At 32.2% G+C, this 18874-nt stretch overlaps 1 protein-coding gene across 1 annotated transcript; it reads left to right on the top strand.

Moving 5' to 3' along the window:
• Positions 1-10300: 10300 nt before the first annotated feature.
• Positions 10301-18003, top strand: LOC114762078 (uncharacterized; the record flags this gene model as incomplete). The annotated part of the gene is made up of 9 exons (XM_028951538.1): positions 10301-10393; positions 11292-11406; positions 13592-13712; positions 14605-14905; positions 14940-15088; positions 15299-15442; positions 15614-15744; positions 16129-16598; positions 17910-18003. Coding segments are annotated over exons 2-9 (1521 nt in total), but the record flags the coding sequence as incomplete, so codon positions are not given.
• Positions 18004-18874: the final 871 nt, after the last annotated feature.

Here is an 18874-nt window from a genome sequence, read left to right as displayed (position 1 = left end):
AAAAACTTGTTGTTAACTGCTATACTAAAGTTATTAATAACATTACAAAAGTTGTTAACGATTATACTGAAGTTGCAAAAAAAATTTTTTTTTAAAAAAAAGTAGTTGCTAAAGTGGTGAAAATGCCTTTCTTTTTTTAAATTTTAAGAAAAGATGTTGTTAATGCTATACCGAAGTTGTTAATAGAGTTACAGAACTTGTTAACGATATTATTGAAGTTGTAAAATTGCTACTTTTTGAATTTCTCAAAAAACCTGTTGTTAATAGCATTATAAAAGTTTTTAACCATTATACTGATGTTGTAAAAATTATCAAAAAAATTGTTTCCAATCTTCGGAATTCTGGCGATCAATTGTTGAATTTATCAAAAAATCTATTGTTAACTGCTATATTGAAGTTGTTAATAGCATCACAAAAGTTGTTAACTGTTATATTGAAGTTGTAAAAATTTTCAACTTCAATATAACGTTAACAATTATGTTTTTTTTTAAAATTTTTACAACTTCAATATAACGTTTAACAACTTTGATATAGCAGTTAACAATAAATTTTTCAAAAAATTCAAAAAGTGGCATTTTTATAACTTCAGTAATGCCGTTAACAAACTCAAAGACCTGTTGTTAACCGCTATACTGAAGTTGTTAATAGGGTTATAAAAGTTGTTAACTGTTATACTGAAATTGTAAAAATTTTCAAAAAAATTGTTTTTCTCTGCCGGAGCTCCGCCGACCAATTGTTGAATTTTCTGAAAAATCTATTGTTAATTGATATACTGAAATTGTTAATAGTGTTACAAAGTTGTTAACAATTATATTGAAGTTGTAAAAATTTTCAAAAAAATTGTTTCCGGTTGTCGGAACTTATTGAATTTCTCAGAAAACCTATTATTAACTGCTATACTGAAATTGTTAATAGCGTTACAAAAGTTGCTAACCATTATACTGAAGTTGTAAAAATTTTCAAAAAAAAATTTTCTGACCGACGGAGCTCCGGTGACTGCCGCCACCGAAGCTCTAGTGACCGGCTAGCCAGTGGAGGCTGTGATATTTTTAAAAAATATTTAAAATGAGGGGCAATTTGGTCTTTGCTTTTAACATGATAATCCCAATTTGGTCTCTTGAGATCAAATTAGAATTTTTCAAATTCAACAATCGTTTGGGGATTATAAAGTTTAAGTGGTATTTTTCTGTTGTTTTTCCTAATTACAAATGGTCCGTAAAGGTAACCAGTACCTAACATAGACTACAAAAACATAGGCTTTTCTACGGAAGCTGTACTAAGAAGGGAAGTAGTCATTTCACCACAAAGAAAAATTAACTCCATTTTGGTACAATTAGCTTGTGTGTCATTCGTATATTTCAGGATACTGGTTTGGGTTTTGCATACTATTTCAGGGATATTTATTTGTCTTTTTGTGATGGTTTTAACTGCAACAAATCTTTGTTTCTTTATTTTTCGTCTTTTCACGTCAGAGTGTGAGGCATCATTGTCACAAACGTGGGGACAGTATGTGAATGAAAGCTTGGAGCACAGGAAGACTAAGACTAGGACTTTTTGATAGTGGAAGACTAAGACTTTTGAGGGCGCTGACCCAAGAATCTAGCCACATATCTGCTTTCCCTTTTCCAAGAGAAACGAACTAGGAAAAGCACTCGTGGAATTACACTTTCTGGGACTTTTCCTGGAAACTTACTCATAATTTTCTAATTAACTGAGTGGACGCAGTGGATTTAACAAGATAAGGATGCAGAGCCTGGACGAGAATTTGATCTATTCTCTCTCATGTATTATTCTAACAACCATCCCCACTCTCTTATTAACCTTATTAACACAACAAAATAGCTGGGACCCGACTTAAGACTTTTTCATTGGTAAAAAACCAAGCACCCGGTAATTTAATTTCTTTAATACGAGAATCACGGATTTTTATAAGGATATATAGTTTACTGATGATAATTGATAGGTGATTAATTAATTGATTACAGAATGAATAGGGTAAATCGTAGTACAATTGTTAGCAATGAGCTCAGCCTAATAACTGTAAGCCATAAAAACTTAGCTAATTAGCTAATAAAACTAAATATGATACTGGAAGCATAACAATTAACTAGTTCATAAAAATATAACAGGTAGGTATGATATATTGGTTCAGTGAATTTGAGACATTAATTCATTCATTTTACGAAGCAGGGGATTTTTGGATTCAGTCTATCAGTTTATTTTCCACCCGATTGTATTGATACTCTTCCATTCTCTCATCTTTTCTTCACACAAGAAAGGCTAAGGAGCTTCGAGATGACGGCTTGAGCTCAGGCATTTCAAATGGATATAAGGGATCTGCGGAGTAAATTTTTCCCCTTTTACTCATTTGCATTTACTAATTTGTATTTAGGGTTTAAGCTTTATTTTAAAATATGATAATCCCCCGTACCTTATTATAACATCCAAATAACCGAATTGTATGGTTTAACTAAACTGTTAAGTTAGTTAAAAGTAATAAATATGTTAAATATATTTCTTTTAATAAAAGCTAGTTGCTCTTGAGCGTGGAGCTCTCTCTCTCTCTTTTGTGGGGTCCGTACAACGGGTCATCATTTTTTTTCCAAAGGGTGTGCTAAAGTAATAGGATGGAATCTGGGGAAAGATGTGGAGATCAGAGAATTGGTTACTAATACATTCCTGTTCACATTCAAGGATGAATCGGAGAGAAGAAAATTCTTAGAGGAAGGTCGTGGTCTTTATTTTGACCAAGCAAGCATATGCTTTGCTGAAAAATAGAGGCCAATTAAATGTTGTTGTATTTGTGTCTATTTTACTTCAATTTTTGACGAATATTTTTGTCTCTCATTTGGCAATGTATAAGTAATTCATATGATATCAATCATTATGTAATTTTTTTCACGAAGCCAATGGCTTATAAATAATGCTAGTATTTCATTCATATGATTTAGGCTTAAGTTACCTTCAACACTCCAAAATATTTTTTCAGTAACTCTCAGCATTTTAAACTAATTTTTAGTGCATCAAACACTTTAAAATATTTTTTTTCAATATGATCTAGTCTCTTAAAGTAATTTTTGGTACAATTTTACCACTGAAGTAATTTTTTTCCGACAACAAGATACCCCAAGTGCTATTAGAAAAATATTTTATGGTAATGGATGTACTAAATTTTTTTTTTTTGGTGAGAAGCAAAAATTACTTTAGAGGTGTACTGGAAAAATACTTTAGGGTGCTCTATGTACCGAAAATTAGTTTAGAATACTAAGTGCTTATGAAAAGATATTTTAAGGTGCTGGATGTTAATTACCCATTTGGTTCAAACGCATTGCACCCTTGAATGGTAATCTCTACTCCATTACCATGCAAAGCCTGTTTGGTTGGGCTTATTAATGATAATAATAAAAATTACAATGGTAATATTAATTGCACTTTTTTTTTCGTAATATCCATTCATATAGAAGAGGTTATGAATGATTACTGGAGGGCTGCAATTTTATCCTCAATAGCCCATGTTCAACTTCTTGAAGCAGATTCGTACAACATGTTGCACGCAGAGGGTTGATGGAGAAAAGCAAGGTTAGTTTAATACTTTGAATACGATGGTCAAGCTTGATGGTAGAAGGAAATGACAAGTTGATCATGGTTGTGAAGTAGGAGGTCCAACTTTGGAGATCAGATGGTTTCCAAGATCTTATTTCTATTTTGAATGTTGATCTCTTTATGAAACTAGGTCCCGTACTAGTTGTGGCTTTAATTTTCGTCTGTAATTTGACTATTGATTGGTAGTAGTAATAATAATAATTAAAAAAGCTCCCCGTTGTCGGAAGGAGGTGCCGAAACGGGAGAGGATGACAGAGAATTTATTTCTTGTGCTTGTGATTCAGGGGCATTCTGAACTTTTCATTGTTATTTTGGTTTGATTAAATATAAAAATAATTTTTTACCCCATCTTCTTAATAATGACCCATACAATTAACGTGACTGTAATAAACATTGCATTGCATTATCGTATGTAAGGATAGAATTGAGCCAAACGGCCCGATAGTTTCATAAAAATTTGATATTATATATATATATATATATATATATACGTGTGTGTGTGTGTGTATGGATAGAATTGATTTGTAACTCTACCTTATTTTCTAGATCTCATCACCCTCCGCTGCAGGTTTACCGTGCTCAGAAACAATTCTTGCTCATGGAAGGAGCAAATAAATCTTCTGCAAATGACAACCATCCAATGTTACTACCCAGCTTAGCTTATTCTTGTTTTCTAAAGTTAGATTAACTCCTAAAATAGGCTCTAGGGATCTTTATTTTCTGACTTTTTAATTTGAACTTACTTTTTGTTTCTCAATGCATTTTCATCTTGTGTCCAAAAAAAAAAAACAAGGAATATACCAACAAACATATTCCGAATTACGTACCCATAAGCATTCCTTTAACCGATTCATAATTACTCCATTTATTTAGAGATGAAACGAAGGGTTCTTTTAAAGGCCTGCCAAACTCAAAGAGGCCTGTCAAATTATTGGATAAAGGCACCAGTTTCATATAGTAAAGCATAAGAAGGACAAAGTCATGAGAAGCTTTTTTCCCCCTAAAAAAATCCCCCTTCCGACGTAAATGACAATGTTTCAATGATTGAGAAGTGAAAAAGCGGGAGACACAGTGAAGGGTTTTAACCGCGCAGCAAATTTTTTTTTTTTTTTTTGCTTTATTTTTCATCTTTTCATGTCAGAGTGTTAAGCATCGTTGTCCCAAAGGTGGGGACAGTTTGTGGATGAAAGCTTGGAAAATGTAGGAATGGAAAATGTAGGAATTATTATAGGTTTCACAAATACTTTGGTTAACTTTTGATAGTGGAAGACCAAGACTTTTGAGGGTGATGACCTATGAATCTAGCTATGTGCTAATTCCCCTCTTCCATTGAATTTGGAAGCACTCGTGGAATTACACTTTCGGGGACGTTTCCTGGAAACCATCGGCTTCGTGTAATAATTTTCTAATTTATTAAGTGGACATAGTGGATTTACCAAGATAAGGATGAAGATTCTTTACGAGAATTTGGTCTATTCTCTCTCATATATTATTCTAACAACCATTCTCACTCTCGGACTAGACTCAACAACAGCCCGATCTCGATATTCTCATAATCTTCTTTTTTATTTTAATATTTACACTACAAAATAAGTCTTATATTTATGAATGGTGGAGTAGTATTTTATAACATATTGCATTTGAATCATTCATTTTTTGATTTAAAGGTGGAGAACGGATTCTAAGAACAAAAGAAGAAAAAGGATTATGAGATGCTATTGATATCGTGTCACTTAAAAAAAAATAACAGTTGGACATGTAATTCTAAGACCTGCGAATTGTTATTTATTAAATGACACACTCTATAATAAAAATATAAAAACATTAGAATGTTTAATTTAAACTTTTCAAAATTAAGAAAATGATATGAACTGATTCAAATTTTTGAGGGTTTTGTGTATTTTAGCCTCACACTACATATCATTTTCCAATTACCCAATGAAATTAAATATAATATTATAACAACTAGTTCATAAAGGTAACAGGTAGGTATGAGGTTGTGCTAATTACAGCTTTTATGTGATTTATCTTGATATATTCAGTCAATTTTGGAGACATTAATTCATTCATTTTTGCGAAGCAAGGATTTTTTTTTAAAAAAAAATTCAATCGATAAGTTTCTTTTCGACCCCTTCTTATTCATCTTCTCGGCTAAGGAACTTGGAGATGATGATGGCTTGAGCTTATGTATGCCTTTCAAATGGTTAAGAGATTTGTGGAGTAATTTTTTATTTTTCCCCCCTCCACTAATCATTTCCAATGTACAATGCTGTATTTATTTATGGTTTAAACCATGTTTTCAAATATGATATCCTTTATTGCAATCTCTATTATAGTGTAAATGATACGGAGATATGTAGATTGGCTTCAACCTTCCACTATACAGCAAATAATTGTTGCTTTATTTTTCAACTTTTTCCTTGTCATAGGATTAAGCATCATTATCGTAATTAAGTTGTCACATGCGTGGGGACATTTATGATAGAGAGATCGGAAGTGCCACGGTAATTGCGTGGATGATGACACTTATTTGTTGAATCTATATATCTACTCCTTTCGGTTTTTACTATAAAGCAGATTTTACTACCTCATCAAATTCAAAGAGAAATGGATAAATCATTAGTTTTGTCTGAAAGTTAAAAAAAAAATCTTGGAAAAATGAAATTAATACATCATTTGGTAATCTATAATATAAAGACAATCTATTTTTTTGGGAGGTGTCTTATAATAAGAGGATTTTTTCCAGGTTTTTTTTAATAATGTATAGGAGGAAATGGGATTACATTTGGATGCACTGGAATTGCGGTGTTGGTGACTTCTAATTAACTTAGTGAACACAGTGGAATTGGAAAAGATAAAGATGAAGATATTACCTGACAAAAAGAGCCTACTTTTGATCAGCCGCGTTTCTCACATATATACATACATATATATATTTGGGCATCTCTCATATATTATTCTAACAATTACTATTCTCACTCTCTAACTAACCACCCTTAAATTTGATCTTTGATAAGTCTTCTCGAGCCTTTCCATTCTTGCTCTCGTGTAGTTAATGTCTCCATTAAAACACAGTTAGAACGAGGGAGGATATGAAAGGCAATGAAAGAGACATAGTAATGATAACTTGTATTTGGGGATTCGAAAATAAAAGGGAATATGATGGTAATAACTATATGTACAATGAAAACTTTCATTAACATCAATAGAAAATATAAAATTTATAATCTATCACATTATTTACGTGCAAGCTTTTGATCTAAGAAAAGTTTATATTATCTGGGATTCTTTTTCCCCCAAATGAAGCACATCATCAGTCAACCTCACTTCTAATTCGATCATGATGACTGCTCATTTAGTTATGGCTAAATTATACAAAACTTTTATAAATTTTGGGTCAGTTATGAAAAAAATTCTAAATTATCAGGTTAAAAGACAATCTTGCCTTTGAACTATTTCTTGAAGAGTATTAGTTATCCTAAACTATTTGTTGGAACTTGTAATATCACCTCTGGATATTAACATGCATTAACATTGACCACCTCAAATTAAATTTATGAGTACTTTTGCACCCGAAGTATTATGCTTGACATAAATATTAACTGGCATCCCTTTTTTTTTCCCCCCAGTTGTAAGAGGGGCAGGCTGGAACCCGCAACACGCACACCCCACACACGCACAAGCACTCCGCCAAGTGGCCAGTGGTTAGTAACTGGCATCCTAAATTTTGATAATAGTATTATCATAGGTTGTATCTATCCACCAACCCTTTTTTTCCTTTTTAATAGAACATGCACATGATGTTTTGCTATCAACCTTCAGTGCAGGTTGAGAGATTTTTTTTTTAGCAGCAAGTGCCCTACGAGCAAGTTAAGATAGGCATAGTTAAATTGTGAAAACGTTTCTAATTTATTGTTTCTCTAGCTAGGTTAATAGACTTGCTCTTTTACTAATAAATACTGGTTGGCAAAACATGTGATCACCTTAAACAAAATGCCACATGTTTCAACAAAAAGCAATGATATCAATTTCTCCACATTATTAAGCTCATATTAGTTGCTCTTCCATATATACTTCAAGGGCAACAATATTCTTTAACCCAGCTTAAAGTCAATCGAGAGTCAATGGTTGACATTAATATCCATTAGTTTAAGAGTGAGATTGCAACAATTTTGAAGCCCAAGGGGCAGCATTGCTATAATAATCAATAATTCAAATTAGATCAAAGTGCTTAATTGAACCCTATTCTTCTATGTTATTTCTCACCATTTTAAGTGTTCATTTAAGTTGTATGGGCTCTTTTACATGTATTTCTGTATAATTTGGATTAAGAGTGATTGTATTGAATTAAGCTTAATTTAGGGCTAAGCTATCATAATTGGTAATTAATTATATTCAATTGATTTATAGGATAATTGATGCTAAGAAACATTGATTTTCATTGTAGGACATGAGAGAAAAGGAGCCAAGGAGTCAAACCAAGGGATTACGCAAAATAAAAGACCAAGAAGTGGCTCTTTGTGTAGTTCACCACAGCGAACCCATTGTGCCTACAAAACAGCATTTTGGGCTTTGGACTATGTCAAATTGGAACCTTTTGCCCACTTCTGCACCTAGACCTGACTCCAACCATAGAAGAGGAAGACTGATTCAAACCCTAACACACTTCCTTTACCTCCATTCACTCCATCCCTTTTCTCTCCATTTCTCTCTTCCTCTACCTCCATTTCTACGTTCCTTTTTCCATTCCCATCCATTTTCTTCCATTTCCAGCTTCTATGGCTGAAGATTTCATGCCATTGCGTGCTATTCTAGAGGCTACGTGAAGTTATGATGATGATGGTGAGAGGCATGAGTTTCCAAGCTTCAAAAAGGTGTTTAGGCTCAGCCTTTAGTTTTGTGCTTTAATATATGTGGTCATATATATATGTTTCATTATGGCTCTTTTGATTCTCTCTTATCTTGAATACTTATGTTTGGGTATTGAGTTGATTTAGATTGCATTAAACCAATTGCATTAATCATTCTCAAATTGCACATTACAAGAGCTTAATAATGTTTCATTAATAAAGTTCATTGATTTAAATAATGGACTCAATGAGTCATTGAGGTTGTATTCAAGAAAGCCTAATGATTTTACAAAACTTCCATTATCTTGAGTAAAACATGATTGCCATCAAATTCATTTTCAGGAGATTTCCTATTATTCATTTCTATTTTATATAAAAATACCAAAAATGTTGTAACCTGGCTTTAATTTTATTGCATTCATTTAGTTATAGCTTAAATTACTTTTCTAAGCCAAAACCTCGTTTTATTGTAGTTATGATGTTTAGTTATCTTAGGACATCACTAAAGGTTTTTGAAAGTGAACATGACCTGAAGTCACACAATATTGCATCGGTTGGTTAAATTGTTGATTGAGAATCCCAAAGCGTAGCATGACGAAGTTCTCATAATTTAAGGGTAAAATTGCCATTTAACCATATAATTTAGACTCTCTTCTTCTATCTCTAGAATGGGTGGTAAGGTCTCCACTCCTCTAAAAGGCGGCAGGCTGAGGTCAAAGTTTTGGTGCCCAATTTCTCTGTCTGTTGTGAAAATAAATAAGAATAAAGGGAAATATAAAATCAATTGAATTTCAAACAAGGCACCAATCCCTTCAACCATAGTGCTTTTCCCCTAAATGCATCTTAAGAAACATAATGCAATAATGAATGAACAAAAAAAAAATTCACAAAGAATTAGGGCAATTGTAAGTCCCTCTCTCTACACTAAGATATACTATTTTTATTTATATAACCAGAGGTCAGATGCACTTGATTGTAAATTATTGTGAAAGACTTAAAATAAAACTCCTAATCTAACTCATTATCCCTTGCATGACTAAGTATGGAACCACAGGAGATATTTAAAACTCACCGCCCAATCTCATCGCATCTCATCACCTTAAAATCTCAATGCAATTTAAGTTCTCCTATATGATAATCAATATAAAATATACAGAGTAATATGAGTGGGATAGATCGAAGACGCTTACAAATTGCAATTTAGCTTATTCAATTAGGTTAAAATATGCATGGTTACTTATATATTTACAACTTATCTTTACTCATAAGATATTATCAAACTTAACAACGACAACAATGATTAGTTAGTTCATATCATTGCTTTTTTGAAAAAAATAAAAAGCTAAGTGCATGGGGCTCATCCATATGGAGAAGAGGGAAACCACTGTTTTTGGTCTCCGTGTGCTATTTATTTAACTACTGGAATTGACTTAATGCTTAGATTGACTAAGAAGAACCACTCCCGTAGGTTCTCTCTCATCTCTATATATATATATATTCTCTCACATCGCACCACCGAAGGACTAAGCAATATCACTCTAAAAGCAAAGAACATATAAAGGCATCCCATAAGGTAAAATAAGGGTCTTCTTTCTCTGTTCATCTACAGATTCTTCATCTTCTTCAACAGTGAACGGTAGCCGTATTGCTCATCTGTTTGCAAAAGCATTTCCTTGAATAAATCTCACTTGTATGTTTTCGACTTCGTTTCATTCTACTTTAACTTTCTTCCTCCTGGCCTACCTTTATGATTTCATCAAAGATGTCGGAGAGTCACTTTCAAATATGACTCAGATCTTTTAAATCTCATTTTCTATGCATACCTCAAGAATTGTAATTTTTATATTATCATTTCCCAGAAAACTAACTCTCCGATTCTGGAAACTGGTTTTAGGCAAGTGCTACGAGAGGAAAATTTCCTGTTGCAGTCGAAATTCCAGGTATGGAGGATTATAATTGAAATTATACAGAGGACTTAATTCATTTTTGTCAAATATATCACACAGATCTTAAGACTGAAGTAATAAACCTGTATAAAAATAAATGTTCTTTTCACGGTTTAATCTTCACGAAATTATGATTAAGTGAGTACAGTTTCACCAAATTACTTTGCAAATTTTTGAAAATGGAAACTTTGAAAGAAAGGCTTTTCAACATCATCTAATCATTGGTATGTGAAGTCATTAGAGTGCAGAGCTGCTTTCTTGAACTTGCTTGATTTTCCCGAACACCGATACCCCTTTGATTTCATTAACTGTAGGTCAAAAATCGTCAACACTCATAGTTTGTCATAATTAACAATTTAATTATTATCATTCATATGTATAGTTGACCGAAAAATCTACTTCCTAGTTCTAAATATAAGATCCTTTTAATTAATTCACAAATTTAAAAAAAAAACAAGTAGATTATAATTATTGATTTTTTTGGTAATAATTAATACGCAGAGTTACTTTGACTTCAAAAATTTGTTTAAGGATCGGTGCAATCTATCTTCAGTGGGCACAACTCTATTTTAGCTATGTATAACCTCTATATAATTTTATGCGAAACAGAAAACATTTTTGCATATCTAAGGTTATATTGCACATAATTGAAGACGAGTTCTACTCCCTTTAAGTCCTAAGTTCTTAGATATCTTTGGGCAATAATTTTTGTTGGGAGGAATTTTTCAAGAAATGTTATTTTTATTATTTAAGTATATCTGTATATCTTATTATCACACTTGTCATCAGGAGGAATAAGTGCTTATTTTAATAAAAAAAATTTGAAAGGAAATTCACATGCTGATATTGAGTATATATAGTGAACTATTAATTAATGTGTATGACTTTGCAGATAAATGGATGCATCAAATCAAGATCCAAGAAATCCTCCTCAAGGATCTAGTCGCCCCCAATTACGGAGGGTCAGATCAGCTGAATTTAGAAGACCTTCCCATAACTTTTTACAGGTATGGAGGATTATTATTGAAATTACAAAGGATTCAATTCATTTTTGTCTAATTATATAGATTTTTTAATATAGCAATTTGACAACATCAAATTTGAGTATTTTTTAGTCCAATTGGAGTATTTCTTCCAAAGACATTTTTTGCATTGACACAAACTCAGCCAAAAAATCTACCCCATTTTAGCCCTAAATATAATGGCTTTTAACTACTCCACAGATTTCAAAAGGAAAGGTAGGTAAGTTGATTTTTTAATTGTAATTAATACGTAGAGAGTTAGTTAATTTTAATAATTTTTTCAAAAAATAATGTTATGATTAAAATTTAATGTGTAAAGATAAAAACCAATAAATAAGGATATTATGGGAATGAAAATTTAAGAGTTAATACAATTTTTGGTCATTCAAGTTTGCTCTCATTTTGGTTTGCGTCTCTCAAATTTTTACCATTAGCTTTTATCCCTCAAGTTTCTTTTTATTTAAAACATTGGTCATTGTAATTCCATAAAAATCTTGACTATTTTGTCCCTTGAAGGACTAAAACTTATGGTTTAAAACTTGAGGAACTAAAACCAAAATGAGGACAAACTTGAGGAATCAAAAATTATATTAAACCAAAATTTAATAAAGGAGATTAGGTGGAATGAGTCCTAACAAAACAAAAACTATCGAATGGAGACATTTGGAATGTGAGGGAGTGCGCGCGCGCGCGTATATGTTTGTATCGGTACGCATTATGGAAGTATCTACATGTTTTTTTTTCCCCATAAAAAGAGTGAACTTGCATCAACCATCCTAAAATAATTTTTAGGGGCATCCAGTATATTAATTTATTTTGTGTGCATCCAGCAGTTCAGCACCCTAAAGATTTTTTGGCGCAATTTTACACTTAGGATTTTAGAGTGCTAGATATACCAAAAAATAATTTAGAATACGGGATACACCTAAAAATATTTTAGGATGTTAGATATATTAAAATATAATTTAGGACTAGAGCCGAAAAAACGGGCTGAGCCCGTTTATGCCTAAAAATTATGAGGATCGGGCTTAAAAATTTTCCCCTCAAATGGGAAACAAGCCCTACAAGTCTAGCCTTGTAAGGCTGAGGGCTTAAACAGGCCAACCCGTTTAGGCCTTTTTATAATTTTTTTTTTAAAAAAAATTGGTGTAATTCTAATATTATTAATTTTTTTACATTGTTAATGATATTTCAAATATTTAGTTATTATTATCATTTTAAAATTAAATTTCACATAATGGTTTGATTTATGTAGTTTTAGACAATAATTTGTCCAATTAAATTTTAAAAAATGGGTTAATTTGGACCTTAATAATGATTTGATTTATATTATATGAGTTGATATTTTAAACTATATATATTTGATAAGAGGGTATTTGTATACTTATATAACTTGTAATTCTATAATTTGAATTAGAAATTTATGAGTTTCAATAACAATGTTTCTCAAATTAAAGTAAAACAATAGCTAGATTGCAAAATTTAAAAGTAAAATTCCTATAAAAAGAAAAACTTGATATTTTTGTTAAGAAAGAAAAGCATACTTATGAAGAAGAGTAATTAATTATAATGATGATGAAGTTTTAAAAGATTATAATAGTGTTTGTTTATTGCACATTTGCATTGTAGATGAAACTTTTGGATGTTGTTATCTTGTTAACAAATGTTTTAAATGTTTTTAGATGTTGATGGATATTTATATATAATGATATTTTGTATTTGTGATTTAATTTTATTCATATTTATGTCTTTATTAATAATTTCATTAGTTTATTTTTATTTTTTGATAAAAAATATGAGAATTATAAAAAATAGTATTTTTTTATATGGGCCCCACCAACCGGCCCTAAGCCTGTTAGCTTAAGAATCAGGCCTAACAAATTGGGATATTTTTTAAATTTCAACCTTGTAAAGCCGGCTCTTCTAAGCCCACCAGCCTACAGGGCCGGCTCTATAGGACCGAGCGCCGGTCCTAATTCCCACCTCTATTTAGGACGCTGAATGTATCTAACAAAATACTTGGAGGTACTGGATGCACTGTAAAACATTTTAAAAATGCACGTAAAAAATACTTACTGAATGCATTTTAACCAAAAATAAGATTGATAGAAAAATCATCATGATGATACCGAATATAATGAAGTGTTAATTAATGTGTATAATTTTGCAGATAATGAATGCATCAAATGGTGATATAGTGAATCCTCCTGAAGTACCCAGTAACTCCCTATTACGAAGGGTGGAATCAGCCGTGTTCAAGAGACCTTCCCTTGACCTTTTACAGGATACGCGTAATTAACTACTCCCTCCATTTTCTCTAATGTCATATAAAACACTAATGCGTTCAGTTATTTTTAAGGTTCCTCACGATTTTCCTATAACATAAAAAAAAATCAATTTAATATGCATAACCAAATATCTATCCTTTGATACTATAAGATAAAGTTTAAATTATGTTCCATTTTACGTTTATCTATTCGTACACAAGGCAACAAAATGATATAAAAACATACATATCTCATCTTTACAATCTTAATTTCTTTTTCATTATTATATTTTCACATATATTTTAACCTTCTTGTTTGGTAGTATTTCAGCAACGTTTTGTCTACTTAGTAGTGTATTTTCATTGCAAATTTTGGGGATGAATATCTAATGAAATACTGACTGAAGAAGGGGGATTGGCAGGGGAGATGACTCCCTAATTTTTCAAATTTTTTTTACCCTAAGTTATTTAATTAGTAGTTGATACAACACCTGCAATATTTGTTTAGGCGTGTCTTCTTAAAATTTTTGTGATTTATCCATCACTTTATAATATGTTTTTAGTTGCGTTAAATACCCTAATTTATGGGTTTAGAGTATTCATGGTAATAGACACACTTGAAAAAATATGACATTGTGTAAAATGAACTACAAAATACTTCAAAATTCAGGATAAACTTGGAAAATATTTCAAGGTCATTAATGAACCATTAAATAAATGCTTTAGAGTGTTGAACACACCTAAAAAATACTTCAGAGCATTAGATCAACCTTTACCTACTACACACACGACCAATTTTATCTTAGCCTCCTTATGCGTAAATTTTGGCTCTCTATAAAAGATGATCGTTCCCATAAATAAGTCACATCCCCACAAATTAATATGAGAATTTCACAATGAAATCACTTTCGTTTCAGCTGAGGCCAGAATGATGTACTTGAAATTATGTGTGCCTCTTCACAAGTATGCATCTGAAGGCAATTGGGAAGAAGCTAAGCTCATATTAGGTCAAAATAGAACGCTTCTGAGTGCTGCCATAGCACAAGGATGGTCAACAATACTTCATGTAGCAGTAGGAGCAGGTCATTTTCACTTTGTGGAGGAGCTTGTGAACATGATGGAAGAGAACAAAATACACTTGGATTTACAAGACTCAAACGGAAACACTGCCTTCAGCTTGGCTACTATTGCAGGAAACTTGGAGATTGTTCAGTTAATGTTAGGAAAAATTGCTTCTTACCAAAATAAGAAGTCGAACAGGTTTCACTCCTATTCTTTTTGCTGCATTACAAGGAAGAGCTGATTTGACAAAGTATCTATATCCTTTCACTGTTGATGAAAATTTTGAAGAAGTAGAATGGAAGAAGTTATTCCTCACTTGCATTGACTCTGGTATTTATGGTAAGTATATATTGCGTACGAAGCACAAATACACTTAATTATTATAAGTGAAGTAGAAGTAGGGCACGAATAAGTATTTAGTACAAACAAAATTAAAAAAATAACATCCTTTGTGAATTATTTGAGCTTGATATGTAGCTCTATGTTTATTAAACTGTCTGACAGCTTTTAATTTTAGAATTTGCGTTTCTGTTGATAACTGTTTCATAGATTTGGCATTGCACATGTTGAAAGAAAAAGGAAAACTAGCATTTGCAACGGATGAAGATGGCATGACAGGTTTACATATCATGGCTCAGACAGCAGATTTAGGAAGTTATAGGCCAGAACATCAAATTCAACTCACAAGTTCAGGTAAATTGATTAGCATTGTAACTGCCTGTTTGGAAGACTAAAAAACTGTTCTTAACAAGTGATCTATTAATATTCTACTCCCCCCTCCCAACAAATATTTATCAATATGCATCTAGTATATTGCCTAACTTCTAACTGGGCATATTCAATTTATCAAATTATATACCCTAGGTACGAAGAATGGTGTTGCCCTTGACCTTGTTCATCTCCTATGGGAAGAAATTCTCAACGGTGTAGATTCAAAGGAAAATATGAAGAAACTCATAAATGAACCATCAAGACTACTATTTGATGCAGCAAAAGTTGGAAACTTGACTTTTTAGCTACACTTATAAAGTCTTACCCTGATTTAATGTGGCAGTTAGATGACAAAAGACAAACTATAATTCATATTGCTGTTTTATATCGTCATCCTAAAATCTTCAATCTCATCCATGATATAAGCGGAAGAAAGGATATCATGTTGTCATATAAAGACAAAAATAGTGGAAACACTATATTACATTTGGCTGCAATGTTAGCACCAGCTAATCGACTTGAATTGGTCTCTGGAGCAGCTTTCCAATGAAGTTTGAACTATTATGGTTTGAGGTACTTTTTATTGGTAAATATGAAATGATTTAGATGATCCCAAAAACTAGAATATTTACATGAATTAATTTATGAACAATCCCTTGATATGGCAGGAGGTGAGGAAGATAGTGTTGCCCTCATATATGAAGAAGAAAAACTCAAAGGATAAAACCCCTTGTGAGTTATTCACTGAGGAGCATGCTGCATTACGTAAAGATGCTGAATCTTGGATGAAAGGAACAGCTAAGTCATGTATGCTTGTTTCAACTCTTATTGCTACCGGTGTGTTTACTGCGGCATTTAGCACACCAGGTGGTATTAAGGATGATACAGGAGTTCCAAATTATTTGGGAAAACGATCATTTACGATATTTGCAATATCAGATGCCATTGCAATGATCTCCTCTTCGGCTTCCATACTAATCTTCTTATCCATTCTCATATCACGTTATGCAGAATATGACTTTCATCATTCTTTACCCTCAAAGCTAATATTCGGATTGATAACACTCTTCATCTCCATAACAAGCATGATGATAGCATTTAGTAGTGCTTTCTTTGTGACATATGACCGTGGCTTAAAGTGGGTTCCTATCTTCATTTCAGCTCTTTCTTTTTTACCAGTAGTCATATTTTTACTTTCACAATTTAAACTTTTTTGGATATCATTTACTCAACATTTTATTTAAGATGTCTATTCAAACCAAGCGAGCATGTGCTTTACTAGTAAAATAGAGGCTATTTTAATGTTCTTGTACCCAGTGTATATTTTGCTTATTACTTCAATTTGTAATCTCTCTCTCTGTATATATATATTAGCCTTTCTTAGATTTGGCAATGTGTAGTTGTGCGTGCAGAATTTCTAAAGAAATGATTTGATATCTGTAATGACAGTAAGATACTTGGCACATTGCTTGCCACTGCCCCAAAAAACTGTCTTTACAGTTGTTACTTTGTAGGGGTTCTAAAAACTGCTACGAAGTGCATAATTTGTAGTGTTTTAAGTCAAATCACTACAAATTTGCAGTTTTTTTGACTAGGAAGGAGTTTGTGTCATCTTTAGTAGTGGTTTTTGGAGCAATTAGTGCCACATGGCGCCAACTGGGCATCATATTTATATTGGTCAATTTGTAGCGATCAGTTTATAACGGTTTTTTTTTTTTGGTAATGAGTTTATTACGGTTTTGTCAAGCAGATATACATGATTGGAGGGCTTTTAAGTAGCTTTTGGGGGTAGAAGCATGTTTGGTACTTTTACATATGTTTTGCATCACTTTTGATCAATTTGGCTTTTGAAGCAAAGGGGCTTAAAAGCATAAGCCAATATGGAGTTGCTTTTGGCTTATTCAATGTTGGGGGGGGGGGGGGGGATATCATGATCGAAGAAGGAGAAAGGTCTCGAAGTGGATCCTATCTTGATTTGATGAAAAAAATAAAATTACTTCAAAAGATTCAATAATTGATGTTTATAAGGATATTCAAAGAAAAAAATTAAATAATAAAATTGAAGAAAAATTAAGGAAAAGTTCCCATTGGAAATTTAATTGGTGAGACCATGACTTGATAAATTTTTATATACACTAAGCATTGGTATTCTGGGAATTTCATACACACAAACTTATTATTTAATAAAAGTCATACCAAATTTGATAATTTTACACACTAAACTTCTCATTCAATCATAATCCAAACAACTGTTTTTACAAACTAACTTATTTATAAAAGCTATAATCCAAACGTAAATTATAGGGAAAATGACAGAAAAATGACTGTTGAAATTTAAAATGACAAAATGGGTATGCAAATAACTGAAATGACCAAATAGGCATGGGGTATCAATCTGGAATTTTGTCAATTCGGTAGAAAGACTAAAATGCCCTGAACCTCTCTGAAGATATGAACTGGAAGAAAACAATACTATACCAGAAGAGAGAGAGGCTGAGAAGACAAAGCTAGAGCAAGGGTCGAAATCTGGAAAGAGGGAAAAGGTAAGCAATTTTTCCGTTAAAACGCTGGTATCACCCGATTTCTTGACTCGCTTTGTTGCTGCATGCTCGAATGGGATGGGTCTGTGAGTGTAGAGGGTTTGGATGAAGAATTTGACCAGGGCAAGAGAGTGACGCGTCGGGAATGGAAAAATGGTGACAAACAGTAAGCATGAGGTGGTCAGTGTTGTTAAATTCATTAGTGAAATTGTAAATTCCTATATTTAAGTTGTCGCTGGAGTAAGTGGGTGTGTGTATTTTTTGGGTGTTTCGAAAGATAAATGAAATTGATTATTGGGGGAACTAAAATATTGATTTATGCTTCTTTGTTGCAGGTTAGCAGGCTTTGATGACATCTGACATTGGGTCTAACATTGAGGAGTAATTTTTTTGGTGTAAATAGAATAACTTTTGAACCCTTAATTTTTTGGGAGAATAGTTGATAGAGAGGTTATCCTTTTTGTAAATGATGTTAACTGGATAGGATATTTTTGTAATCTGAATGACAAGGAAACATGGGGTGGTGGTTTAATCTTAATGTTAACTTGTCATTTGAATACAAGTTACGTAACTTCTGTCATAAACGTACTGGTTTTTGGTAAATCTTATCACTTCAGTAGTCAATTATATTATACATGTAGTAAAGTCTGAATGTTAATATAAACATATTATGATGTTCTTCAGGTGTACTTGTATGCTATTTGTCAACACATTTTTACCATTTGCTTAATTCCTCCAAGGGAAATGGTGGAAGTTGCCAATGGGCATGACCGGAGTGGTTAATTTGATTACAAATGCTATTATTCACATTACAAATGTTGTTATTATCATTATCAGGGTAGTGAGTGGCTTATTTTTATCAAATGAAGCCACT

The sequence above is a fragment of the Neltuma alba genome, unplaced genomic scaffold (assembly GCF_004799145.2).
Source record: "Neltuma alba isolate B1F8T4 unplaced genomic scaffold, ASM479914v2 tig00011184_pilon, whole genome shotgun sequence".
Classification (NCBI taxonomy): Eukaryota; Viridiplantae; Streptophyta; class Magnoliopsida; order Fabales; family Fabaceae; genus Neltuma; species Neltuma alba.
The sequence above is the reverse complement of the archived record's forward strand: the minus strand, read 5'-3'. Positions and strand labels throughout refer to the sequence as shown.